We start from the raw sequence: 27,384 nt of genomic DNA on the forward strand, positions 1-27,384 counted from the left end.
TTTTCTGGTGTTTGTTTTTCGGCAGAAAACGAGTACATCGAAAAATATGTGCGTATCTCCATATTTTTGTGAGTATTAATAAATAGCAGATGTGCATCTTGGGCGTCAATTTCAACGTCAGTTACTTCTCATATGGCTAATTCTACATTGGACTGTCCCATGTGACTATTGGGAACTTTATTTCAAGAGACAGTTCCCATTAGTCGTATGGGGCAATCCAGTGTAGAGTTGGCCACATGAGAAGTAACTGACAATGAAATTGACACCTAAATAAACTTACAAGACAAAGAAATCTAGAGTACCATGTACTGTCGGTAAAGCCATGCACTGACAGCTAACAACAACATAATGACAATACAATATTTTATGAAATCTTACTAGAAAATAGATATATATTACATATTATTTTTTCAACAAATATCTGTCACTTACAAAACATTTGACATCTTTCATTAAGGTGACTGACAATGAGAAAACAAAAACCAATGCAGAACAAGAATGGTTATAACTATTTTTAATTACGTACAATAAAAGTTTTTGAGGGCATGTGGGTCCCTTTCGAGAATAATAAAGTCTCGATCAACTTCTCAACACAAGTGCAGCACTAAGACGTGTCTGAAGATCCTTATACTGATTCTGGCGCATACCAGTATCGGTGAACACGCAATTCGGTTGCACGCCTCAAGAGAGCATGTTCCAGATACAGACTCAGTACGTTCTCGCTGTACAGAATAAGCTAGCTTCCAAGTAACTGTAGTTCAATGAAATACTTCCATCAGAAGTTGTTCAGACTTGGACAAGCACGAAAAACTTTAACAGCCCACTCATAATTCACTTAATAAACAGCACTCAGTGCTAAGACTGTCGCACATCATCGTCCAGTGGTTTCAAGATATTGTCGTCGTTGGGTATTCCAACAGTTTGGTAGCCAGGACCAGCACGGTGCCCGACGTGTAAGGCCACCGGGCAGTGTGAACCAAAATGGCCGGAGTGGTTCCCTTCAAGAACGTCGGCTACGAGGGTGCGGCGTACCCGCGGCGCACCATGGCGACGAAGGCGTCGCCGCAGGGGTACTGGGAGAGGCGCTCGTTGAGCAGCTGCTTCATGACGCGCAGCGTGGTGGGCACGTCCTCCACCTGGGAGGCCCAGCGCGACAGCACGGCCGGCACGTCGTTGCGGCCGCGTTCCACCAGCGTCAGCTCGGTCGCCTCCAGGCTGCAGCGCGGCGCCGCCGCCACCGTAACAGCCTCCGCAGCCGCGTCGGTGGGAGCTGCCGCCGTCGACGAGGCCGACGCCGCCTCCGGGAGCTCCCGGAAGCGAACAGTGGCGTGCACTACGCGGTCGTGGATCGTCGTCTCGAAGTCGCCGTTCGGGCCGATACCATTCACCTGCAAAGCACCCATTCACTTCTTAGTTCCCACTTTATTTCATTAGACAAAAATGGTTCAAATGGCTCTGAGCTCTATGGGACTTAACATCTGAGGTACTCAGTCCCCTGGAACTTAGAACTACTTAAACCTAACTAATCTAAGGACATGACACACATCCATACCCTAGGCAGGATTCGAACCTGCGACCGTAGCAGTCGCGCGGTTCCGGACTGAAGTGTCTAGAACCGCTCGGCCACAACGGCCGGCTTTCATTAGCACACAGCTGGCCATTAAAATTGAAACCAAAGGTGTTGCACTGGATTCATGTCGGGACTCTGGGGAATCCAGTCCATTTAAGGAATGTTAATATCCACATACCATTCCATCACAGATGCTGATTTATGACAGGATGCATTATTAAGTTGATACAACCATCGTTTCCGAACTGTTCCCCAGCTGTACGCAGTACTGTAAAAAGTGTTCACATACTTACGCATTTAGCAGTATTCTTAACTGCACTAGTGCGACGATAACCTAAACACGAAAAATAAACTCCTTCCCCCATGCCTCGCCTTGGTTGCCTCGCATTTGCTGCGTCTTTCATTGCTAAGGCATTTATACTGCTGTATTCCTGTCTTTGCCTGGAGGGTTTTTGTGCCGTGTGCGGCACGCGTTGATGCCGTTCATAGCTTGACATCTTGTAATATCGATAGTGGCGTCTCGTTTTCTTAGTGTGTTCACTGCCGCCGCTACGTTTTGCTCGCCTTGTCTGTCCGTGAGTGGCAGCAGCAGCACGTAACGACAGCGCATACTGTGGTACCATGTTCCGTGCGGCCTGTAGTATTTCCGGATCGTCGTGTGTGTCGAGCGAGTGGAATTGGGACAGAGCAGCAGTGAGGGCCGGACAGCCAGCACTCGCCCGACCGCTGGTGACACACATGTGGTGTCACCGCCAGACACCACACTTGCTAGGTGGTAGCATTTAAATCGGCCGCGGTCCGGTAGTATACGTCGGACCCGCGTGTCGCCACTGTCAGTGATAGCAGACCGAGCACCACCACACGGCAGGTCTAGAGAGACGTACTAGCACTCGCCCCAGTTGTACAGCAGACTTTGCTAGCGAAGCCACACTGACAAATACGCTCTCATTTGCCGAGACGATAGTTAGCATAGCCTTCAGCTAAGTCATTGGCTACGACCTAGCAAGGCGCCATAGCTTTGATAATTAATATTTTGAAGCATGTATCATCAAGAGCGATGTTCTACAAATGTGGATTAAAGTTAAGTATTACAGCAACTGCGTCCATTTTCTAAGTTCTCATTTCCTTTTAACTGTTCCAGACCTCACGCCAATCTGCGTGAGCTTAACGCGTGCCTTTCGGCTTCCTCTCGTTGTGACTTGGCTGTCTTGCTAAGTCATAACAACACACATGTGGCCGGCCGGGGTGGCCGAGCGGTTCTAGGCGCTACAGTCTGGAACCACGCGACCGCTACGGTCGCAGGTTCGAATCCTGCCTCTGGCATGGATGTGTGTCATGTCCTTAGGTTAGTTAGGTTTAAGCAGTTCTAAGTTCTAGGAGACTGATGACCTTAGAAGTTAAGTCCCATAGTGCTCAGGGCCATTTGACACGCATGCACTTTCCGGCGGAAGGATGAGGTCGCGAGACTGCACGACCACGTCAAGGACCGGCTCCAGCGAGTTTTAGTTGAATGGACCGTGATGTTCGAGTAGTGCAACTTTCACCTGTGTGTGTGTGTGTGTGTGTGTGTGTGTGTGTGTGTGTGTGTGTGTGTGTGTGTGTCCGCCCGTCGAAGTGACCTCATGGGCTCGTCGTGTTGATGCTGTCCGACACGGCGTGTAGTTCGACAGCCTCTTGAATTGTACTGTGCATATGTTTTTTGGAGGTCTACCTTGGTTCTAGTGTTTTCTTCGGCCTTGGGCGTGTTTCTGAAGACGTGGTGCTGTCCGTCTCTTCGCCCTTGCCTGAAAATATTCCATCGTTGTACCGGTGATCGGACGTTAGGCGGATTGGTTACTCGGCCAGTCGGCGTTTAAGCTACCCCTAGTGTGAGCTGCCATCCTGTTACATGAGTACAGCTGTTGGCTGTCCGTCTCACCGCTTACACAGCTCTAGTCACCTTCCTCGGGTCGATCCAGGGAGCACTGTCTGTGGATCACTCCGTCTTATTTGGACAAGTTGTTCAAATGGTTCAAATGGCTCTGAGCATTATGGGACTTAACAGTGGAGGCCATCAGTCCCCTAGAACTTAGAACTACTTAAACCTAACTAACCTAAGGACATCACATACATCCATGCCCAAGGCAGGATTCGAACCTGCGACCGTAGCGGTCGCGCGGTTCCAGACTGAAGCGCCTAGAACCGCTCGGCCAATCGGGCCGGCGGACAAGTTGTCATAACTGTTTGAAATTTACTCTAATATTTTAACATGTTATTGCCTTCCCCACTTGTAATTCCGGCTTTCAGCCGTTAATTGTTTGTAACACTGCTTATGGCCTTCAGCCGACAAATTATTTTCGATTTTCTCTTAGTGAGGCCTTCAGCCGTCACTATAGCTTGTTACAAGTTATTCAGATTATTAGAAGGGGTTTTAGTATTTTTAAAGTGTAATCGTCCACCTTATTGGCAATTCAGGCCTTGAGCCCTTGTGTATTCTGAAACTGCTTGTGGCCTTCAACCCACGAATACTTGGTTCAAATGGCTCTGAGCACTATGGGAGTTAACATCTATGGTCATCAGTCCCCTAGAACTTAGAACTACTTAAACCTAACTAACCTAAGGACAGCACACAACACCCAGTCATCACGAGGCAGAGAAAATCCCTGACCCCGCCGGGAATCGAACCCGGGAACTCGGGCGCGGGAAGCGAGAACGCTACCGCACGACCACGAGCACGCGGACCACGAATACTTCTGAACCTTCATAATCAGGCCTTCAGCCGTTGGTTGTGTGTAACATTGCTTGTGGCCTTCATTCGACAGTAACTTGCAATTATTCTAATAAGGCTTTCACCCGCCAGTGTAGTAAAATCCTTTAAAATTATTGTTGAGAGTTCGTTTTTTTTTTTTTAATAAAGTGTACGTGTTTTCGGTCCAACCAACGGTAATTGATTAGGCCCCGTCCACACCTTTCCTGCTTACCCTAAGTCCCACGGCTCAGTGACGTTCTAGTAGTGCAACTTTCACCTGTGTGTGTGTGTGTGTGTGTCCATTCAACTAAAACTCGCTGAATGTGGCCCTTGACGTGGTCGTGCGCTCTCGCGACCACATCCTTCCGTTGCACAGTGCATGTATGTCGCCAGCGGTCGGGCGAGTACTGGCTTTCCGACGCTCACTGCTGCTCCGTCCCAACTCCACTCACTCGTCACACACGACGACCCGGAAATACTAGAGGCCGCTCCGAAGATGGTACCACAGTACGCGCTATCGATAAGTGCTGCTGCTGCCACTCACGGACAGACAAGGCGAGCAAAACGTAGTGAACACACTACGAAAAAGAGGCGCCACTATCGCTATTACAAGATGCTAAGCTATGAACGGCATCAACGCGAGCCGTATACGGCTCAGTTTTGTACTTCCTTCTTTCGTCGATCAGTCGAAGTACTTCATCTGATACCAAGGTTTCTTCACAGTTACCTTCTTTGTAACTATGTTTTGTCTGTCCAGCACGTGTGACTGCATGTCCACTCCTCTTCAGTTGAACTGCTTTCTGAATTGTTTCCGCCCAACCCAGGTTATTTCTTTGTCACTTGTTCCTGAAACTGTGCAACGTAGCATGGTTGGCATATTGATGTAACTCGTGGATTCGACTTACAGAGCATGAAAATTCTGATGTATCAGAAGCCATATATTGAACTGTGATCACAAATAGTAAATAATAAGTAGTTTCTCTTTGCACGCTATGAGGTTACAGCTGCAGACAAGATAGGCCGACGGGCGCTATTTCAGCTGTCGCTGAATGTGTTTGCACATTGATCCCGCACAACACTGTGATGTTAAGTGAAAATGATATTCATAAATTAAGTCAGTGATTAACAAAACTGAGGAAATGTTCCCATAGAACTACTGGACGCTGTAAGCAGAAAGCAAACATTTATTCACTTCTTGGTCACTTTCTTGGTGATGCATTACTTACTGCTAAATATTCAGATGATAGCTATTCCAACCACATTTTTCAGTTGCTCTGTATTATGTAAGTGTTTGTGTGTGTGTGACTAGTTCCATTTCACATTACATTACTACCGTTTCCACGTTAATTTCTGTGGCATAAGGTTTAAACTTATTGCATAGTTTCAAAGTTCATAGTGGAGCCATCACAACTTTTCACACCACACACAGCTGAAAAAAAAAATGGTTCAAATGGCTCTGAGCACTATGGGACTCAACTGCTGAGGTCATTAGTCCCCTAGAACTTAGAACTAGTTAAACCTAACTAACCTAAGGACATCACAAACATCCATGCCCGAGGCAGGATTCGAACCTGCGACCGTAGCGGTCTTGCGGTTCCAGACTGCAGCGCCTTTAACCGCACGGCCACTTCGGCCGGCCACACAGCTGAAAACTGCAATGTTTTATTTTTCAATGCACTATACAGTTTCGGCACTGAGGTCATTACAAGGAGCGGGTAATAGCGTCTTCACATAAATCAAAAATTTCTGGCGATTATACACACATGAAGATATTCGAGACACCTGACAGGGAAGCCTTGTTGGCATATTTGATCTACACATAAAAATCTTATGCTAAGGCGCTTAAGATAGGCCTAAGTTCAAATGGTTCAAATGGCTGTAAGCACTATGGGACTTAACATCTGAGGTCATCAGTCCCCTAGACTTAGAACTACTTAAACCTAACTAACCTAAGGACATCACACACATCCATGCCCGAGGCAGAATTCGAACCTGCGACAGCAGCAGCTGCGTGGTTCCGGACTGAAGCGCCTAGAACCGCTCAGCCACCGTGGCCGGCAAAGGCCTAAGTGCCAAAATCGCAATCAGATACTGAAAAATGAGGGAAAGATGATCTCCTTCAAGAACTTCATTTTCACTCTGAACGCCAGGCACCTGAAGTCAGACTGTAAATATTCACGACCGGAATTTCACACTTATTAAAGTATTTTTTGATAAACCCGGCAAGTCCGGGTATCCATCTTGTCGATGATGTAATATCAAAAAAAAAAAAAAAAAATCAGTTCCATGTATTCGTGAAAAGACTTTTGAATTTATTAAACTGTTGCACAAAGAAATATGCATACTGTACAAATGCGTAAGTACAGCTACATTGCGTGCTTAGAACGTGATTTTCGTCTCTATGGCAACGCTTCTTCACAGCGCTATAGACAGCAATTGTTTTCGCCTATAGCTGTTTGCACTTCGCAGTTGAAAGCTGTCAAAATCTGTACCAGACGCCAGGGATTTCCTGAAGTTGACTCGACTCTATGAGTGTCTTAGTAGTAAATAATAAATGTATTAAAACTTCATGCGTCATGTGGCATTTTTTCATGCATCTCAGTGTTTATGATGTCATATCTCTAAAACACTTGTCGTACAATGAGGTAGACTATTTGTGTAGCGCCATATGTGGATACTGTCTGAAATATATTGCAAATAGAATTAGTAGCAAAGAAGTCATAAATTTAAACGTCATGCATGATGCGACAGTTTTTCATGCATCTACTGTTTATGACGTCCTATCTCCGGAACCATGAGAGGTAGATGGTTCTTTCAACGACAGTGATTTTTGCCTTACAATAAGGGATAGGTGTATCTAGTTTGGTTGAAATCGGTCCTGTGGTTTAGAAGGAGATGTGGAAAACACATACACACACACACACACACACACACACACACACACACACACACACACACACACACACACGTTTTTTTATAATATGTATGGATTTCAGGCTATTAAGACATAGTGAGATGTATTTCTTGGAAAAAGTGAACATTTCTTTCCTATTTGCAGAGGACATTTTGAAGGGGGTTCAGCTTCTAAGAAGTTCTAACTCACACCGTTGTAACAATATTTCATTTCCGTGTTCTCCCGCACAGACGTGTGATGACAAATGTTTTCAAAAGTCGAGCGACATGTTACATTACGACGCCGAGATATGGGAACGAAATGTTGCTGCACTCAGGATAGAACCAGGGATTGAATCGGACTTTTATAGAAGATACAACAGTGACCACTGGCCTTTGCCTCTCCCTCGTTCTGGATGTCCAAAGAAGGGCACGACGTTGGGTTTCTACAAGAAATTCATTCTATCAGGGCGTAATAGCTTGGAGAATTTAATAAGTTATACAACGAAAGCTTTCGCGAACGGATCTCTTAGCTGTTGGTAAATTTTCCGGGTTGTATGGTAGTGGTCCATTCCTACCGTTTCGTCCAGAGCCGCGGAGGACTTCTTCAGAAATGTTCGTAATGTTACTGAGTAGTAGGTAAGACACCGGAACCACGAGCACGTCCGAAGTTTCCCAGCGCAGCCCTTAACGATACTTTAGGAACGGAAAAGTTTCATGGACCACAATCATATAAGATTTACCATCAGCTATTTTAATGTATTGTAATTTAAGACACAAAGGAATTAGGCATTAACTGCTAGTGTGCATTGATTTAACTCATTGAGAAAAGTTAAAAATTTGTGATGTACCGGGATTGATATCGAAATAGATGACAGAGGGATAGAAAAGCAATTAAAATCGCTCAAAAGTGGAAAGGCCGCTGGACCTGATGGGATACCAGTTCCATTTTACACAGAGTAGCGTGGGTCTCTAGAAGAGCGTAGCATTCCAAAAGATTGGAAAAGGGCACAGGTCATCTCCGGTTTCAAAAAGGGACGTCGAACAGATGTGCAGAACTAGAGACCTATATCTCTAACGTCGTTCAGTTGTAGAATTTTGGAACACGTATTACGTTCGAGTATAATGACTCTTCTGGAGAGTAGAAATCTACTCTGTAGGAATCATCATGGGTTTCGAAAAAGACGATCGTGTGAAACCCAGCTCGTACTATTCGTCCACGAGACTCAGAGGGCCACAGACACGGGTTCCCAGGTAGATGCCGTGTTTTTTGACTTCTGCAAGGCGTTTGATACAGTCCTCCACAGTCGTTTAATGAACAAAGTAAGGGCATATGGACTATCAGACCAATTGTGTGATTGGATTGAAGAGTTCCTAGATAACAGATCGCAGCATGTCATTCTCAATCGAGAGTAGTCTTCCGAAGTAAGAGTGATTTCAGGTGTGTCGTAGGACCGTTGCTATTCACAATATATATAAATGACATTGCGGATAACATCAGAAGTTCACTGAGACTTTTTTTCGGATGATACTGTAGTAAATCAAGAGGATGTAACAATGGAAAATTGTACTGAAATGCAGGAGGATCTGCAACGAATTGACGCATAGTGCAGGGAATGGCAATTGAATCTCAACGTAGACAAGTGTAATGTGCTGCGAATATCATTTATCATTTAGCTACAATATAGCAGGTCAGCAACTGGAAGCAGTTAATTCCATAAATTATCTGGGAGTAGGCATTAGAAGTGATTTAAAATGGAATGACCATATAAAATTCGGTAAAGCAGATGCCAGACTGAGATTCATTGGAGGAATCCTAAGGAAATGCAGTCAGAAAACAAAGGAAGTAGTTTACAGTAGACTTGTTCGCCCACTGCTTGAATACTGCTCACCGGTGTGGGATCCGTACCAAATAGGGTTGATAGAAGAGATAGAGAAGATCCGACGGAGGGCAGCGCGCTTCGTTACAGGATCATTTAGTAATCGCGAAGGCGTTACGGAGATGATAGATAAACTCTAGTGGAAGACTCTGCAAGAGAGACGCTCAGTAGCTCGGTACGGGCGTTTGTTGAAGTTTCGAGAACGTACTTTCACCGAGGAGTCAAGCAATATATTTCTCCCTCCTACGCATATCACGCAGACCATGAGGATAAAATCAGAGAGATTAGAGCCCACACAGGGGCATACCGACAATCTTTCTTTCCACGAACAATACGAGACTAGAATAGAAGGGAGAACGGACAGAGGTACTCAAGGTACCCTCCGTCACACACCGTCAGGTGGCTTGCGGAGTATGGATGTAGATGTAGATGTAGATTGTAACCCAGGTCTCCTACCTACTAGGCAGATGTGTTGACCATTATGACATTCAGACACACTGGTCACTACACCTGCACGGACTACCGTAGCGTGCCTTCCGACAGACCCGATTCTCAACTTATCCATTCACTACTGATGTAGTGCCTCTCGCTCATTATTTTCATTACTTGTGGCATCTCGCCGCTTCCTGTAAGAGTTCGAGCTTGGAGCGCACCTGCACAGAAGGGATCATTGTCCGTCCTCACATAAAATATAAGTGTGTGACTGTTCTTTCGGACATGTCCGAAAGGTCGGACACCACATATATAATTTTGTAACTTATTCATCTTCCCATCAGATTGCATTACTTTTTGTACACATCTACATCTACATTTATACTCCGTATGCCACCCAACGGTGCGTGGCAGAGGGCATTTTACGTGCCACTGTCATTACCTCCCTTTCCTGTTCCAGTCGCGTATGGTTCGCGGGAAGAACGACTGCCGGAAAGCCTCCGTGCGCGCTCGAATGTCTCTAATTTTACATTCGTGACCTCAAAATGGTTCAAATGGCTCTGAGCACTATGGGACTTAACTGCTGAGGTCATCAGTCCCCCAGAACTTAGAACTACTTAAACCTAAGTAACCTTAGGATCTCACACACATCCATGCCCGAGGCAGGATTCGAACTTGCGACCGTAGCAATATATTCGATACCTCATCCAGAAACGCACCCTCTCGAAACCTGAACAACAAGCTACATCGCGATGCAGAGCGCCTCTCTTGCAGAGTCTGCCACTTGAGTTTGCTAATCATCTCCGTAACGCTGTCACGCTTACCAAATAACCCAGTGACGAAACGCGCCGCTCTTCTTTGGATCTTCTCTATCTCCTGTGTCATCCCGACATGGTACGGATCCCACACTGATGAGCAATAGTCAAGTATAGGTCGAACGAGTGTTCTGTAAGCCACCTCCTTTGTTGATGGACTACATTTTCTAAGGACTCTCCCAATGAATCTCAACCTGGCACCCGCCTTACCAACAATTAATTTTATATGATTATTCCACTTCAATTCGCTCCGCACGCATACTCCCGGATATTTTACATAAGTAACTGCTACCAGTGTTTTTCCGCTATCATATAATCATTCAATAAAGGATCCTTCACTCTATGTATTCGCGATACATTAGATTTGTCTATCTTAAGGGCCAGTTGCCACTCCCTGCACCAAGTGCCTATCCACTGCAGATCTTCCTGCATTTCGCTGCAGTTTTCTAATGTTGCAACTTCTCTGTATACTGCAGCATCATCCGCGAAAGGCCGCATGGAACTTCCGACACTATCTACTAGGTCATTTATATAAATTGTGAAAAGCAATGGTCCCATAACACTCCCCTGTGTCACGCCAGAGGTTACTTTAACGTTTCTCCATTGAGAACAACATGCTGTGTTCTGTTTGCTAAAAACTCTTCAATCCAGCCACACAGCTGGTCTGATATTCCGTAGGCTCTTACTTTGTTTATCAGGCGACAGTGCGGAACTGTATCGAAGGCCTTCCGGAAGTCAAGGAAAATGGCATCTATCTGGGAGCCTGTATCTAATACTTCCTGGATCTCATGAACAAATAAAGCGAGTTGGGTCTCACACGATCGCTGTTTCCGTATGTTGTTGTTGTGGTCTTCAGTCCTGAGACTGGTTTGATGCAGCTCTCCATGCTACTCTATCCTGTGCAAGTTTCTTCATCTCCCAGTACCTACTGCAGCCTACATCCTTCTGAATCTGCTTAGTGTATTCATCTCTTGGTCTCCCTCTACGATTTTTACCCTCCACGCTGCCCTCCAGTACCAAATTGGTGATCCCTTGATGCCTCAGAACATGTCCCACCAACCAATCCCTTCTTCTAGTCAAGTTGTGCCACAAACTCCTCTTCTCCCCAATTATATTCAATACCTCCTCATTAGTTATGTGATCTACCCATCTAATGTTCAGCATTCATTTGTAGCACCACATTTCGAAAGCTTCTATTCTCTTCTTGTCCAAACTATTTATCGTCCATGTTTCACTTCCATACATGGCTACACTCCATACAAATACTTTCAGAAACGACTTCCTGACACATAACTCAATACTCGATGTTAACAAATTTCTCTTCTTCTGGAACGCTTTCCTTGCCATTGCCAGTCTACATTTTATATCCTCTCTAGTTCGACCATCATCAGTTATTTTGCTCCCTAAATAGCAAAACTCCTTTACTACTTTGAGTGTCTCATTTCCTACTGTAATTCCCTCAGCATCACCCGACTTAATTTGACTACATTCCATTATCCTCGTTTTGCTTTTGTTGATGTTCAGGTTATATCCTCCTTTCAAGACACTGTCCATGCCGTTCAGCTGCTCTTCCAAGTCCTTTGCTGTCTCTGACAGAATTACAATGTCATCGGCGAACCTTAAAGTTTTTATTTCTTCTCCATGGATTTTAATACCTACTCCGAATTTTTCTTTTGTTTTCTTTACTGCTTGCTCAGTATACAGATTGAATAACATCGGGCAGAGGCTACAACCCTGTCTCACTCCCTTCCCAACCACTGCTTCCTTTTCATGCCCCTCGACTCTTATAACAGCCATCTGGTTTCTGTACAAATTGTAAATAGCCTTTCGCTCCCTGTATTGTATCCCTGCCACCTTCAGAATTTGAAAGAGAGTATTCCAGTCAACATTGTCAAAAGCTTTCTCTAAGTCTACAAATGCTAGAAACGTAGGTTTGCCTTTCCTTAGTCTTTCTTCTAAGATTAGTCGAAGGGTCAGCATTGCCTCACGTGTTCCAACACTTCTACGGAATCCAAACTGATCTTCCCCGAGGTCCGCTTCTACCAGTTTTTCCATTCGTCTGTAAAGAATTCGTGTTAGTATTTTGCAGCTGTGGCTTGTTAAACTGATAGTTCAGTAATTTTCACATCTGTCAACACCTGTTTTCTTGGGATTGGAATTACTATTTGCTTCTTGAAGTCTGAGGGAATTTCCCTGTCTCATACATTTTGCTCACCAAATGGTAGAGATTTGTTAGGCCTGTTTCAGTAGGCCTATTTCCGTAGGCCTATTTCCTACAGAGTAGATTCTGGGTTTCCAGAAATGACATAATAAGCGAGCAAAAAAGATGTTCTAAAATTCTACAACAGATCGATGGCAGAGATATAGGTCTATAGTTTTGCGCATCTGCTCGGCGACCCTTCTCGAAAACTGGAACTACCTGTGTATCAGATAATCGGCCACTGACCGCCAGACATTTCTGAAAGATCGTGTCAGGTGGACGCAGCTCACCTTGACGTCGTACTGCCCCCAGGTCTCGAAGTCGCCGAGCCGCACGTTGCAGGACATGTCGACGTCGCCGCCGAGCAGGACCTCTGCGGTGACGCGCGAGACGCGCCGCAGCGTGGCGGGCACGCGCAGGCGCACGCCGGAGACGCTCATGCGCGTCGTGACGGTGAAGAAGAGCAGCTTCTCGGATGTCTCCTTGCGCATGTCGGGCATGTCGACCTCGCGCCGCCCCTGGCGCTGCACCTCGGCGTGGTAGTCGAGCAGCGCGTCGAACGCGGCCGCGTAGCCGCTCGTGTCCGCCGGCTCCTCCTCGCTGCTCTCGCTGGCCGACCAGAAGCGCTTCCTCCTGCCCTGCGGGGCCCGCTCGCCTCCCACCGCATCACCGCTGACCGCTGGGTCGACAGCGGCAGCGACTGCAGGCGTGTCTTCAGCTAGTTCCTGCTGCAAACGCTCCACGCTGCTCCCCCGTTCGTTTTCGTGGGCGAGCTTGGGATTATACTCGACTGAATAAACATCTGCAGGAAGTTCATGTTGCAGTCTGTGTGGTATCTCGTTTCCCAGTACAGGGATAAATGTGAGCATAAACACCAGGGCTGCCACGATGAAGACTTGTCGGCAGGAGGAGACCCTGAAACAGGATAAATCATCCCCGTCAGTCCTTTATGTAATCTTTCTCAATGATCACCTCCGCGGATAGACGCGACCGTTTCTGACATCTACATCTACGTGATTACTCTGCTATTCATATTAAAGTACCTGGCAGAGGGTTCAACGAACCACCTTCAAGCTGTCTCTCTACCGTTCCACTCTCGAACGGCACGCGGGAAAAGCGAGCACTTAGATTTTTCTTTGCGAGCCCTGATTTCTCTTATTTTATCGTGATGATCATTTCTCTCTATGTAGGTGGGTGCCTGCAGGATGTTTTCGCAATCGGAGGAGAAAACTGGTGATTGAAATCTCATGAGAAGCTCCAGTCGCAACGAAAAACGACTTTGTTTTAACGATTACCATTCCAATTTACGTATCATGTCAGTGACACTATCTCCCCTATTTCGCGATAATACAAAACGAGCTGCTCTTCTTTGTACTTTTTCGATGTCATACGTCAGTCCCACCTGATGCGGATCCCACACCGCACAGGAATACTCCAGAATAGGGCGGACAAGCGTGGTGTAAGCAGTCTCTTTAGTAGACCTGCTGCACCTTCTAAGTGTTCTGCCAATGAATTGCAGTCTTTGGTTTGCTCTACCCACAATATTATCTAAGTGATAGTTCCAATTTAGGTTATTTGTAACAACCTCAGAGGGTACCGATGATACGAGGGATGTTCAATAACTAAGGCAACACTTCTCTTTTCTCAACCACTTTCGGTAGGAAAAATACAGAACTTGTTGTGAGACATCTTTGAATATTCCCCCTTCAGCCCCTGTAGTTCCATAAAGTTCCGATTGATGGCGGCGCTATACGTAACATTCAAAATGGCATCTCTGACGGAGATGTGTTCCAAGCAGAGAGCTGTCACGGAGTTTGTTTGGGCGAAAAACCAGAGCATCGCAGATATTCATAGCCGCCTGCAGAAGGTCTATGGAGATAAGGCAGTGGACAAAAGCACGATAAATCGTTGGGCGAGGCGTCTGTCATCATCCCAACAAGGCCGCGCAGACCTATCCGATCTACTGCGTGCCGGCCAGCCGCATACAGCTGTGACTCCTGCAATGTTGGAACGTGCGGCCACTCTCATTGGAGGTGATCGACACTGAACTCAGTCAAACACCTCGCTGCTCAGCTGGACGGCTCTTTTGGTAGTGCCGACACACTCGTCCACCAGTTGGCGTACTCAAAGGTGTGTGCCCAGTGGGTCCCTCGGCACCCTACAAAAGACCATAAAGAGCAACGAAGGATCATTTGTGCGGAATTGCTTGCGCGTTACGACGGTCACCGTGACAATTATTCGTAGAAAAAATCGTCATAGGCCATGCAACATACGTTCATCCCTTCTAACCGGGGACAAAAGGGCAGCCGGCCGCGGTGGTCTCGCGGTTCTAGGCGCGCAGTCAGGAACCGTGCGACTGCTACGATCGCAGGTTCGAATCCTGCCTCGGGCATGGATGTGTGTGATGTCCTTAGGTTAGTTAGGTTTAATTAGTTCTAGGCGACTGATGACCTCAGAAGTTAAGTCGGATAGCGCTCAGAGCCATTTTTTTATTTTTTTATTTTTTATTTTTTTTTATTTTTTATTTATTTATTTATTTTTTTTTTTGCTACTTCTCCATGACAATGCGAAGCCTCGCAGAAGTTCCACGTCTGACAGTCTGACAGGAGCTCACAAAGCTTCATTGGACTGTTCTTTCTCATCAGCCCGGATCTCCTACCTTCCGACATCCATCTGTTTGGCCCAAAGAAGGATGCACTCCGCAGGAAGCAGTATGTGGATGACGGGGAAGGTTACTGATGCAGCGAGACGTCGGCTCCGATGTCGACCAGCGGACATAAAGGCCCTCCCAGTAAGATGGCGTAAGGCCGTCGCATTAAGCCAAAATTATGTTGAAAAATAGAGGTTTGTAGACAAAAGAGGGCGGAATAATATGGTGTATTGAAATCCTGAATAAAATCCACCTGTTTTCAGGAAAAAATTGATGCATTACTTGTTGAAGGCTCCTCGTATTTTCAAAGAGCTTTCATCGGCAGGAGACTGAAACGAGATCAGCTTGGTACCGTGAAGAGCTTCTCGAAGGAGCTCAACATCATGCATGCTCCGGGAACCACCTTATGTATCGGCGGGTATTTTGCGCTCCATTATCATTTGCCTTCCCCGCTCCTCCCTTTTCCTGATCCAGTCGCGAGCGGTGCGCGGGAAGAACAATTTTTGGTGCGTCTAAGTGTGAACTGTAATCTCTATAATTTAACCTTCATAACGTATACGCGAGTTATATGTAAGAGGAAGTAAAATTTTAGTTGATTCTTCTACCAACGTACGCTCACAGAATTTTAGCATTAAACCACACAGTGACGCAGATCCGCTCTCTTGTAGCGTCTGCCGCTGCTGGAGTGGAATGAGTACCTCTGTGATGCTTTTATACTTACTAAGTCATCCAGTGACGAAAAGCGTCGCTCTTCTTCGGGTGTTCTCTACACCCTCCATCAGTCCTATCTGGCAACAAAGATCGACGTGAAATGTTCAGGTAGCGGTCGAACAAGGGTTTTGTCAACTATCGCCTTCTTGAGAATTCTTCCAACAAATTAGTTTTATATGGCTGTTTCACTTTACTGGTTCAAATGATTCAAATGGCTCTGAGCACAACGGGACTTAACAAAAATGGTTCAAATGGCTCTGAGGACTATGGGACTTACCATCGGAGGTCATCAGTCCCCTAGAACTTAGAACTACTTAAACCTAACTAATCTAAGGACATCACACACACCCATGCCCGAGGCAGGATTCGAACCTGCGACCGTAGCAGTCACGTGGTTCCGGACTGAAGCGCCTAGAACCGCACGGCCACCGCGGCCGGCGGGGACTTAACATCTGAGGTCATCAGTCCCCTAGAACTTAGAACTACTTAAACCTAACTAACCTAGGGACATTCCAAACATCCATGCCCGAGGCAGGATTCGAACTTCACTTTACTCTGCTCTGTAAACATACTCCCACATATTTAATATACATTACTGCTGCCAGTTATTGTTCTGCAGTCGTGACCGTAAGGAGGATTTATGTCGTTTTATGCACAATATGCTGTGCCAACCATTCATCATGTGTTAATGTGCTATCAGCACACTAAATAACATGCTAAGACTATGTCATTTCTCTTCGAATGCGAGCCGGATATCGCATTAAAATTACGCCATTTCTCTTCGAATGCTTGGTGGAATGTAAATAAAACGTATGAAAACGTATCGTGTGGCGTTCTCCTCTCCACGATGACTAAAAACCAGCATCAAGTGCTGAGATGGTCAGCCGCACTACGATCAATTCAGAGAGGGGTACGCAGCTGTCTATTGTCCACTGCGCATTCTCTGAATGACACCCCTGCCGGCAATGAGGATGTTACGTTTCTCACAGTACAAGGTCAGGATTTTTCTTTAAAAGTGCTTGTAAAGTACTGTGCAAACGTAGAGTATGAGGGGTTTTAGAGGAGCAGCTGACATATTGCTACTGGAGCTCAATTGTGTTCTATAATGAGGCTGGCTGTCCCCTGTAATAATAATAATAATAATAATAATAATAATAATAATAAAAGGGAGAAAGAAGTTTTCAACGAAGAACTTGAAGAGGTGTCATGTGGCATCTGCACGGACCAAATGAAGAAAATAATGACAAAAGAATAGAAAGATACAATGAAAGGGAAAAAAGTTCCAGTGCACTGAATGGCAGTTTGTTGAGACGGCTTCGATTCCCGCTGCTACCATTACTTTTCTCTATTTTTATTTTATTCCTCTACATGTTAAATTATTAATTCTAACTTTAAAAATTTAAATAATTCAGTTAACAGATGTAAAATTAATATAGTCCATTTAGTTACAATTACTACCGTTTTTTGGGCCAAAAGAAAATATGTGGTGGTAAAAAAAAGAAAAGTGAGTATGCGAGGAAATTTAGTATGAAAGTGTATGAAAAGAGTTGGATCTGTGGGTGTGATTTCGCAAAGCACTTTTTTGCTTTCGATGTTTTTTATTAAGGAACAATGATGCGTGGAATACAGGGAGAGTGAAAGATGTAGGATACATTAATGCTGAAATCATGGACATACAAACATACTTGATTAGTGCAATGGTTAAAGCTAATATCGCAGTAATATTAAGTCGCATCTACATAACGACGTAGTAAAATACTATCTTCTTATTTTTGTAATATTTTAGCACATTGGTAGAGTTTTATACCAGCCGCTGTTGACAGTACGTTACAGTTGATTATGCTGAGAATCTATTGCTAATCGCTACACTGATTGTCGACCTGCAGAAGTGCAGATCTCTAAATTACACAATTACAACTTGTCTATGGATGAGCGGATGAGATGCCGTGAGATGCAGCAAAGATTAGGCAAAAGAAGTAGCTGGTTCAAATGGCTCTGAGCACTATGGGACTTAACATCTGTGGTCATCAGTCCCCTAGAACTTAGAAGTACTTAAACCTAACTAACCTAAGGACATCACACACATCCATGCCCGAGGCAGGATTTTGGAGAACCAAATGTCCTGTATAAAAATCAACATAAATATCGCACAAGAAGATATATTCCAAAACTCAGCTTGCTCTGTTCGTCAATGAGATTCGGAGCACTGTAGACGTCGGCGTCTAGTTTGATCCCGTGACCCTCGGCTTCGGGAAGGAATCCGATACAGTTGCGAGCTGTTTGCATTACTCTCAGACACAAAGTCCGGCGCAGCCGTTGACGAAACACGATATTTCCACAAAGTACCTTGCTGTGAGCTTCAGGTGATACCTGCAGAATGAACACCTTAGCTACATCGCGCCTCCATTATACTCGTGCTTTTGTACTCTTATCGTAGAGACGAGGCGCAGTGTAACAAAGACGCACATACAGCAGCTATCATCTGAAGATTGCGACAGCGTACGCTGTTGAAATATCGTGTTTCGTCGACGACAGCACCCGGATGGACACCCGAGAGCAATACAAATAGCTGATCCGCGGAAAAACGCAGGAGAATCCGCAGAGGATCGATGCCTGATGTAGGAATTGGCAGTTAAGCCAGAACATAAAAATAACGTATTATGCATATATAACAGAACAGATCCACTGCTGTCTGATTACAGCATGCCAATGAATTACTAGAAACTATTGCAAAATACCTAGAAGTAACCTTCCGGGCTGACCTAAAGTGGAATGACCACATCAAACAAACTACAGGAAACTGAGATGCGCGGCTGACTTTCGTTGGAAGAGTCTTACCAAAACATAAACGAATAAGGTGGCTTATTAAACTGTGTTCAAGCGATTCTTGAGTATTGCTCATCAGCCAGGGATTTTTACGAAGTTTGGTTAATAGAACAGATAGACAAGATCCAAAGAAGAGCGGCAAGTTTCGTCACGGTACTATTTCGTGGGCGCGAGAGCATTTCGGAGATGCTCTAGGAATTCGAACGGCAGACACTACTGGAGAGGCGTCGTGTATGAGAGGGTATATTACAAGAAGGGTAGGGCAACAAAAATACTGCCTCCCACATAGTCTCGCGAGATAAACACGACAAGATAAATCACAGAAATGGAGTTCGAGCGGAGGTTTACCGCCAATCACTCTATCCACATACCAATCGTGAATGAAAAAGGGAAGGGCGGAAAGGATAGTGGTACGCCCTGAGATGATGATGATGATGATGAAGAACTACGTAGGCCTGAACCAGAAGCTAACACAAACGCCCGGTACTGCACTGCGAGAAGACTTTGGTCTCCGACACCTTTAATCAATGACGCCTTAGGATACACAATGGGAGGGCATTTAAGAGGATAAGAATACTTCAGCACAAGTTGAGCAAGTTTTAGACTTTGCACTGTGACACACACACGTAGACGAACGCACACTACTCTACTGTTTTTTTTCTGGGACGTTGTCCCGCCAAACGAATTTAGGAGCCGGCCGCTGTGGCCGAGAGGTTCTAGGCGCTTCAGTTCAGAAATCGGCGCGACTGCTACGGTCGCAGGTTCGAATCCTGCCTCGGTCATGCATGTGGGTGATGTACTTGGGTTACTTAGGTTTAAGTAGTTCTTTGCTCTAGCGGACTGATGACTGATGTTAAGTCCCATAGTGCTCAGAGCCATTTGAACCATTTTTTGAACTAATTTAGGCAAGTGCTAGACTTGATATCCCGTCACAAATTTTTCCAGTAGAGAGCACCCACTTCCAAACCTGCTCGATGGGATCTGGTTGGAATGGACCGAAACCTCAAACAACCCACACTGACTACGCGGCCAACGAATAACATATGGAATAATGATAATAAAATGAATGAAACAATGACCCACAGGTTCCGCATGGGCATCTAGGCACGATTGGAAATTTAGTTTTTTCGAAGCAACTAAAAAGTTACCTCTTACGCAGGGTTACTGAACTGTATGTCAATCTTTTTGGGTAAATGTTCTTGATGAGATTTTCAGCTAATTCTAGCATTTTATTTATAAAATGATAAAACTGTCATTCATTTGGAATTAAAGCATTTATTGCTAAATGTATAGTATAAAAGTGAATGCATACCTGGAAAGAAGAATCGTTCGAAGACGACTAAGAAAGAAAAGAGGAGGATCGGAAAACAAAAAACTCTATCTTCGGTATTCTGTCGACAGTCGCATAACCAGAAGTGGGGCGTTAATACAGAAGAGGAATCTTGTATATACTCCTAAACAGTTAGACTCCATTGCGATCGGGACATGAAGCATGTGAAAACAGAAGAATTTTTTCGTAACCAGGCAGTCGTCTCATATTTACCCTGTGAGGCGAAAAGTAGTCAAATGGCAAAATAAAAACTGTTTATGTGTTTCCCACTCTTAAATATGACCTCTTTCAGCCTATTTCTTAAAAAGAAAGTATGATTAATATTATACAAAAAATCATTGCTATGTATGCCGGAGACAATCTAGTTTTCAATCGCATTCGTCATCCCTATTTTAATCTGAGATAGCATCCAAAACATTCGTTGCAGTTACGTTCCGCATGCACTCCAATCTTATTTTTATCAGTATTGTCCTTACAAGCCACATATTTATGGGTCAATAACGTGACTTTGGATACCATACAAGACATACTTGTAATCTTGAGTTCACGCGAAGTCACAGGAAGCAACGCATTTCTTAAAGCGGTTCTCATTGGTTTTACTGAATCACTCTGGGCCCTAGCGTTACAAAAAATACCTCACACGAACTGCGAACATTTTATTCTGGGATTTAAATCTCCGTTCTAGTTTGGTAATAACAACAGCTCTTTAACAATTTTCACCTATTCAGAATTTATTTATTTACACGTTTTGTTCCGTAGGACCAAATTGGGGAGAAAGTCTATAAAGTCATGGAATGTATCAGAATATGAAATTACAACATAAAAGTAATAACAAATAAAATAAAATGTTTATGAACCCAAAAAAGCCAAACCATAAGTTTAAGTAAATGCAGGAAGCAATATAACACAAGAATCTGCTTAATTTTTCAAGGAATAGGAGGAGTGAGCCATGAGGAAATTCTTCAGTTTCGATTTGAAAGCGAGTGGATTTCTGCTGAGTTTTAACTAGTCGCTATGCAGCAATCGTTTGAGGTGGTTATCGCAAGGTACACTTCAACTAACATAGCTCGATGAAACTTGACCACGCATAGAAAGAATTGCTAGAGTTCAGTTATGTGAAAGAAATACGCAGTGAGACGAACTGAAATGACACTTTCATTCAAAAACACTGATGTCACTGCGACTTATGACAGTTTCCTCGACATTACTAATGGGACATGGTTTTCAACTGGACGTGTGGTCACTGCGGACAGCAGTGCATGCTCGTCGTTGTACTCCCATGCTGGCCACGAAGTTGGTAAGGAGTTCTTGTGGCAGCGCGTTCCATTTCTTCACCAGCGCGGTTGACAACTGATGGACGGTCGTTCATACATGTGTAAGTGCCGCAAAACGTCTCCACAAAGCATCCTGCAAATGCTCGATGGGATTTAAGTCGGGGAAATGCGAAGGCCAGTCCATTCGCCGGACATCCTCTCGTTCCAAGAGCTTCTCCACTTGCGCGGTTCAGTGTGGTCGAACATTGTCGTCCACAAAACAAAAGTCACTGCAAAATGCATCCATGAAAAGACGCACATGGGAAATGAGCAAGGCGTCACCGCGGACTTCTAGTCTGAGCCACGCACAACTGATTTCATCAAAGTGTACGGGCCTGGAGATGGCGTTGTCGCAACGCCGAAACTAGTACCGAAGTAAATAAAAAATCTTAAGTACAGCTGGAGGAATTTCATTTTAATAAAAATTATACCAGCTGTGACCCACCTTCATCCAGTTTAAGTATTGATGTACGAAGAAGTGTAATGTAGGCTGTCTTTTTAGTGGGTTTGTTGCATCGCCTAAATGTTCTCCCAACAAAGCGCAGTCTTTGTTTCGCCTTCCCCACAATATTATCTACGTGTTCTTTCTAATTTAAGTTGCTCGTAATTGTAATTCCCAGGTATTTAGTCGAATTGACAGCCCTTAGATTTGTGCGATTTACCCAAAATTTATCGGATTTCTTTTAGTACCCATGTGGATGACCTCGCACTGTTCTTTGTCTAGTGCCAATTGTCACTTTTGGCACCATACAGAAATTCTCTCTGGTCATTTTGTATTTGGAACTGATCGTCTGATGATTTTATTAACGGTAAATTACAGCGTCATCTGTAAACAGTCTAAGGGGGCTGCTCAGATTATCACCTAGATCATTTATCTAACTCAGGAACAGCAGAGGGCCTATGACACTACCTTGCGGAACGCGAGATATCACTTCTGTTCTACTCGATGATTTACCGTCTATCGCTACGAACTATGACTTCTCTGAGAGGAAATCACGAATCCAGTCACACAACTGAGACAATATTCCATATGCACGCAATTTGATTAATAACGATAACCGGTTAGTGGACGAGTTTAAAGATTTGGAGGTCATCACGCTCTTGCAACGTTATGCTCCCTACCTTATAACATCTGGGCTACCAAAATTATCATATTCGGTAATGCTGGACGTACACTAACACAGCAAGGGTGGGAAAACGTAATGCAGCGGGGAACATGATCGTTTTGGGTGTTAAGGTGTGTGGAGTCAAAATATTACACAACCATAGTGACATCTAAGTCTTTCCCCACTTACCTCTTTTCACGGGTGCATTGGGCACTGACTATTTTTATGGATGACATGGACGACCGCATCGAACTGCACAGGTGGAGAACCTCTTGGAGCAAGAGGATATTCGGCGAGTGGGCTGGCCTCCCAGCTTCCCCAACTTAAATCCCACCGTCCATCGAACACGTGTGGGATGCGTTAGGGGGACGTACTGCAGCACGTTCACGTGCATCAGTAGCCACCCACAAGTTATTAGCCGCGCTGTCTGAGAAGTGGTACGCTCTACCACAAGGACACTTTACCATCCTAGTCAGCAGCACGGGAGGACGCTGTAGAGCAAGCATTGCCATTCATGGTTATCACACATCGTATTAAGAGTCACGTTCCGCCTTTCGTGAAGTCCAGGGGGGCATCACAAATGGCGGTGACATCAGTGTAATTATTGTGTTTTAATAGATGTGTCATTTCTGTTCGTCTCATCGTGTACGTCTTTCAGTAACTTCGTGTACTGTATTGTAGCAGTTCTTTCTATGTATGACCTAACTTCCATCGAGCTATGTTACTTGGCAGCGACACATCATGCGGAAGTCTCTTTGGTCCTTAAGTTTTGCACAGCAGTGTGTATCATCGATGTAATCTACTCTGTGGCTTACAAGAATGTTGATAAAATGGTTTTCGTTATCTTATGTGCATTAGACTGCTTTTGCACATGTAGGCGTTTAGGTAGCTCCAAATCGCGTTAGTACTGTTTATTTGTAGGCATGGCACGCACTGAGGAACATTCAAACTCGTGTCTAGTCATACATTTTCTACACGGTCCAGTAACATCAATGTGACTACCTGTCAAAAGCCCGAATGACCACTTTTGGAGCGCGGACATGCAGAAAGGATATCAATGAGGTTCTGGAAGGTACCGACAGGTCTGTGGAGCCATGTAGACATAAGTGTTGTGGCCAGCTGCTCTAGGTTTCACGGTTGAGGATCCTTGGCTCTAACAGCCTAATCGAGGACGTGCCACAGAGTCTCGACTGGATTTAAATCAGGGGGGTTTGGTAGCCAGTGGAGTACAGTAAACTCATTCTGGTACTGAAACTTCCTGCCGGCCGCGGCGGTCTAGCGGTTCAGGCGCTCAGTCCGGAACCGCGGGACTGCTACGGTCGCAGGTTCGAATCCTGCCTCGGGCATGGATGTGTGTGCTGTCCTTAGGTTAGTTAGGTTTAAGTAGTTCTAAGTTCTAGGGGACTGATGACCACAGATGTTAAGTCCCATAGTGCTCAGAGCCATTTGAACCATTTTTTTTTTTTTGAAACTTCCTGGCAGATTAAAACTGTGTGCCGGACCGAGACTCGAACTCGGTAACTTTGCCTATCACGGGCAAGTGCTCTACCATCTGAGCTACCCAATCACGACTCACGCCCCGTCCTCACAGCTTTACTTCTGCCGTTACCTCGTCTCCTACTTTCCAAACTTCACAGAAGCTCTCCTGCGTACCTTTCAGAACTAGCACTCCTGCCGGAAAGGATATTGAGGGGACATGGCTTAGCCATAGCCTGGGGGGATGTTTCCAGAATGATATTTTCACTCTGCAGCGGATTGCGCGCTGATATGAAACTTCCTGGCAGATTAAAACTGTGTGCCGGACCGAGACTCGAACTCGGAACCTTTGCCTTTCGCGGGCAAGTGCAGCGCACACTCCGCTGCAGAGTGATAATCTCATTCTGGAAACATCCCCCTTGCTGTGGCTAAGCCATGTCTCCGCAATATCCTTTCCGCTAGGAGTGCTAGTTCTGCAAGTTTCGCAGGAGAGCTTCTGTGAAGTTTGGAAAGTAGGAGATGAGGTACTGCCGGAAGTAAAGCTGTGAGGACGGGGCGTGAGTCGTGCTTCGGTAGCTCAGATGGTAGAAGACTTGCCCGCGAAAGGCGAGTTCGAGTCTCGGTCCGGCACACAGTTTTAAACTGCCAGGAAGTTTCATATCAGCGCAAACTCCGCTGCAGAGTGAAAATCTCATTCTGGAATCATTCTGGTACTCTTCGATGCCGGCACGTACACTGCGAGCTATGACAGGTTACATTTTCCTTCTAGTAGATGCCATCGAGCGTTTGAAAAGTAGAGAGCATGTAGGGATGATCATAGTCTCCAAGGATAGATGCATACTTGTGTTCATCCATTGCGCCTTTCAGAATAATGAGATCATCCAGGGAGTGCCACAAAAACATTCCCTAGACCATAACTCTCCCTTCTCCGACCTGGAGCCTTACGAGGATTGTTGCAGGACCATACAAGGCAACGGCTATCTGTCCGATGGAGCATAAAACGTGATTCATCTGAATAGGCCAACGGTCGCCAGTCAGTGGACTTTGAGTAGCGGTACTGGCGTGCAAATTCCAGCATTCGTCACTGATGAAAAGCACTCAGGTTGGTTGCATGAACCAGGCGCCTGCTGCAGAGGCCCATACGCAGCGACGTTCGCTGAACGGTCGTTGAGGAGACACTGTTGGTAGGTCCTTGGTTCATCTGGGAGGTCAGTTACTGAACAGTTGCACATCTATTCACCCGTACTCATCTCCGCAGCTGTCGTTCACCCCTGTCATCCACGGCCTATGGTGCCGGATTTGGACAGAGCTATCTTGCCATGCATGGTATAGTTTAACTATGTCAGCACGCATATAGACTTAGCCGTTTCATAAATGCTTGCAGTCTTGGCCCGAAAGCCAATCATCATGTTCTTTTATACGTCAGAAAAATCTCTGCGTTTTCGTATTAGGACAACGACTGCACGTTTTCCGCGTCCCCCCCCCCTCTAACCCCCCCCCCCTCCACACCCCCTGGCCTCATATACTCTCCACTGCTAGTGCTGCCATCTGCTATCTCGGAGTAATTATTGCAAGTTTTCGTCGAACATAGACAGTGGTCACATTAATGTGACTGGACCAAGCAAATGGGTCATTTACTGAACGGCAACACAAAAAAAAAAAAAAAAGCATCAAATGTCTAGGAGGAATCAAGAAAAGTAGCATCAACTTTAGCTCATCTTCTACGAGAAGAGCTATAAGGTTTATGCGACAGCTGTTTCTGAGTTAAATGTCGACTCAAAAAGGAGAGTTGCTCAGTCTTTTAAAAAGATATCGAATTCGATCCCAGAAATGGTGCTATAGTTCTGCTATTATCGTCATTAACACAGATGCGTAATTCTGTGTATGACTGCTAAGCTCCTTTATAACAACATATTGTAAGAACGTCACAACTTAAGACAATCAATCAAATACAGAACTTTCAAAGATGTTGGTGCGCTTGAGATTGTCGGCAGTAAATATCATCCAAAGACATAGTAAAAATGAAATACCGCACGTAAGCACGCACCTATGACCTGAGCTGAAAAAAAGGGGCAGGGGGAGGAAGTGGGGTGAAGAAGGGGCAACTTAGCTTGGTGACGAATGACGAAATAGTTTTGAGATTTCATGATTCTGGATACACTTCTAACTGGTCAGTATCGCATACAAGTGCCAACTTTCTTCAAAGTGGCATGGAATTGTTACGTCTGTCTGTCTGATACGAGAGGAAACGAGCTTAATTTGCGAAGATTTTTTTCTAGGGATTTAGTGGACGCCTTTCCCCTCCTGCACCTCGTTGGAGACGCATTTGAAAATGTCATTTCTAGGATGATATACTACAACATAAAAAAATGGTTCAAATGGCTCTGAGCACTATGGGACTCAACTGCTGAGGTCATAAGTCCCATAGAACTTAGAACTACTTAAACCTAACTAACCTAAGGACATCACACACATCCATGGCCGAGGCAGGATTCGAACCTGCGACCGTAGCGGTCGCGCGGTTCCGGACTGTAGCGCCTAGAACCGCTCGGCCACTCCGGCCGGCTACAACATAAAAGATAGAACTTGTAGACACGAATTTTGCATAGGATAAGGAACAAGTGTCACATTTTCGGGTTTCGGAAAGCCAAAAGCGCAACACCAGTCGGACTGGGTGGACCTCAGGTACACATAATCGGACAAAAATTTATCTTTGTAAATTAATTCTGTGAAAAAGAAACAGGCAATAACAGCTTGTGTGTATGTAAGTGATAAATTTTACTGTAATTACAGAGTACACAGGCGAACCAAGACTACAGCATACTAATTTATCGCTAAATATTGGGCACTGATAATATCGTGCGGAGTCAGAGAAGAAAATCCTTACTGGATTATTGAAGCATATTGGTACTGCCCAGCAGTTCGGTCGTTGAGAATTAATTTCTGAGAAAGTGGAGCTGTAAATGAATTTTAAGCACAATACGCTCGTTTTCTAGTTAATCTGTAAAGTCGATCAATAAAATATTTTCAAGCAACCCAGAAATGTGGTGATTAAGTAGCGTATCCGGATCTAGTATCAACAATTATAGAAGCAGTAATAATTGCAGTGCACTGACCTCAAATAAAGTTATAAGAATTGACTGACACCTTATGACGAATATTCATGCATCGAAACGTACACAAAGCGTGCATATATTCATTCATTAAATGTCGTATTTAGGCTTGTAGGATGGCAGCTGGCCCAATATGAAGAAAACTTACATTGTGGGTGGTGCACGCGGCCGCACTGCCGAAGGAACTGCTGGAATGTGGTAATGCGCGTCCGAAAAAACAAGGCGATAAGACGGACGACTCCCTGCTCAGGCGGCGCTAGGCTGGCCGCGCGCGCGCCTTGAACCCCTGCCAGCGCAGCAGATAGCGGGGTCACGGTTGCGTCACTGCGCGTCTACGCCCTT

At 45.1% G+C, this 27,384-nt stretch overlaps 1 protein-coding gene across 2 annotated transcripts; it reads right to left on the reverse strand.

Moving 5' to 3' along the window:
- LOC126236872 (uncharacterized) lies at positions 1-27,330 on the reverse strand. Of its 2 annotated transcripts, none has more exons than XM_049946492.1 (3): positions 27,046-27,138; positions 12,808-13,432; positions 1-1,388 (listed from the first exon to the last, which is right to left on the reverse strand). In XM_049946492.1, the coding sequence occupies exons 2-3, from the start codon at positions 13,384-13,386 to the stop codon at positions 1,014-1,016; spliced, it is 954 nt and encodes a 317-aa protein (XP_049802449.1). In that variant the 5' UTR covers positions 13,387-13,432; positions 27,046-27,138; the 3' UTR covers positions 1-1,013. The 2 variants fall into 2 exon arrangements, with proteins under 2 accessions (XP_049802449.1, XP_049802448.1); XM_049946491.1 differs by lacking the exon at positions 27,046-27,138 and adding an exon at positions 27,191-27,330 and having other exon boundaries at positions 363-1,388.
- Positions 27,331-27,384: the final 54 nt, after the last annotated feature.

Source organism: Schistocerca nitens, chromosome 2, assembly GCF_023898315.1.
Source record: "Schistocerca nitens isolate TAMUIC-IGC-003100 chromosome 2, iqSchNite1.1, whole genome shotgun sequence".
NCBI lineage: Eukaryota > Metazoa > Arthropoda > Insecta > Orthoptera > Acrididae > Schistocerca > Schistocerca nitens.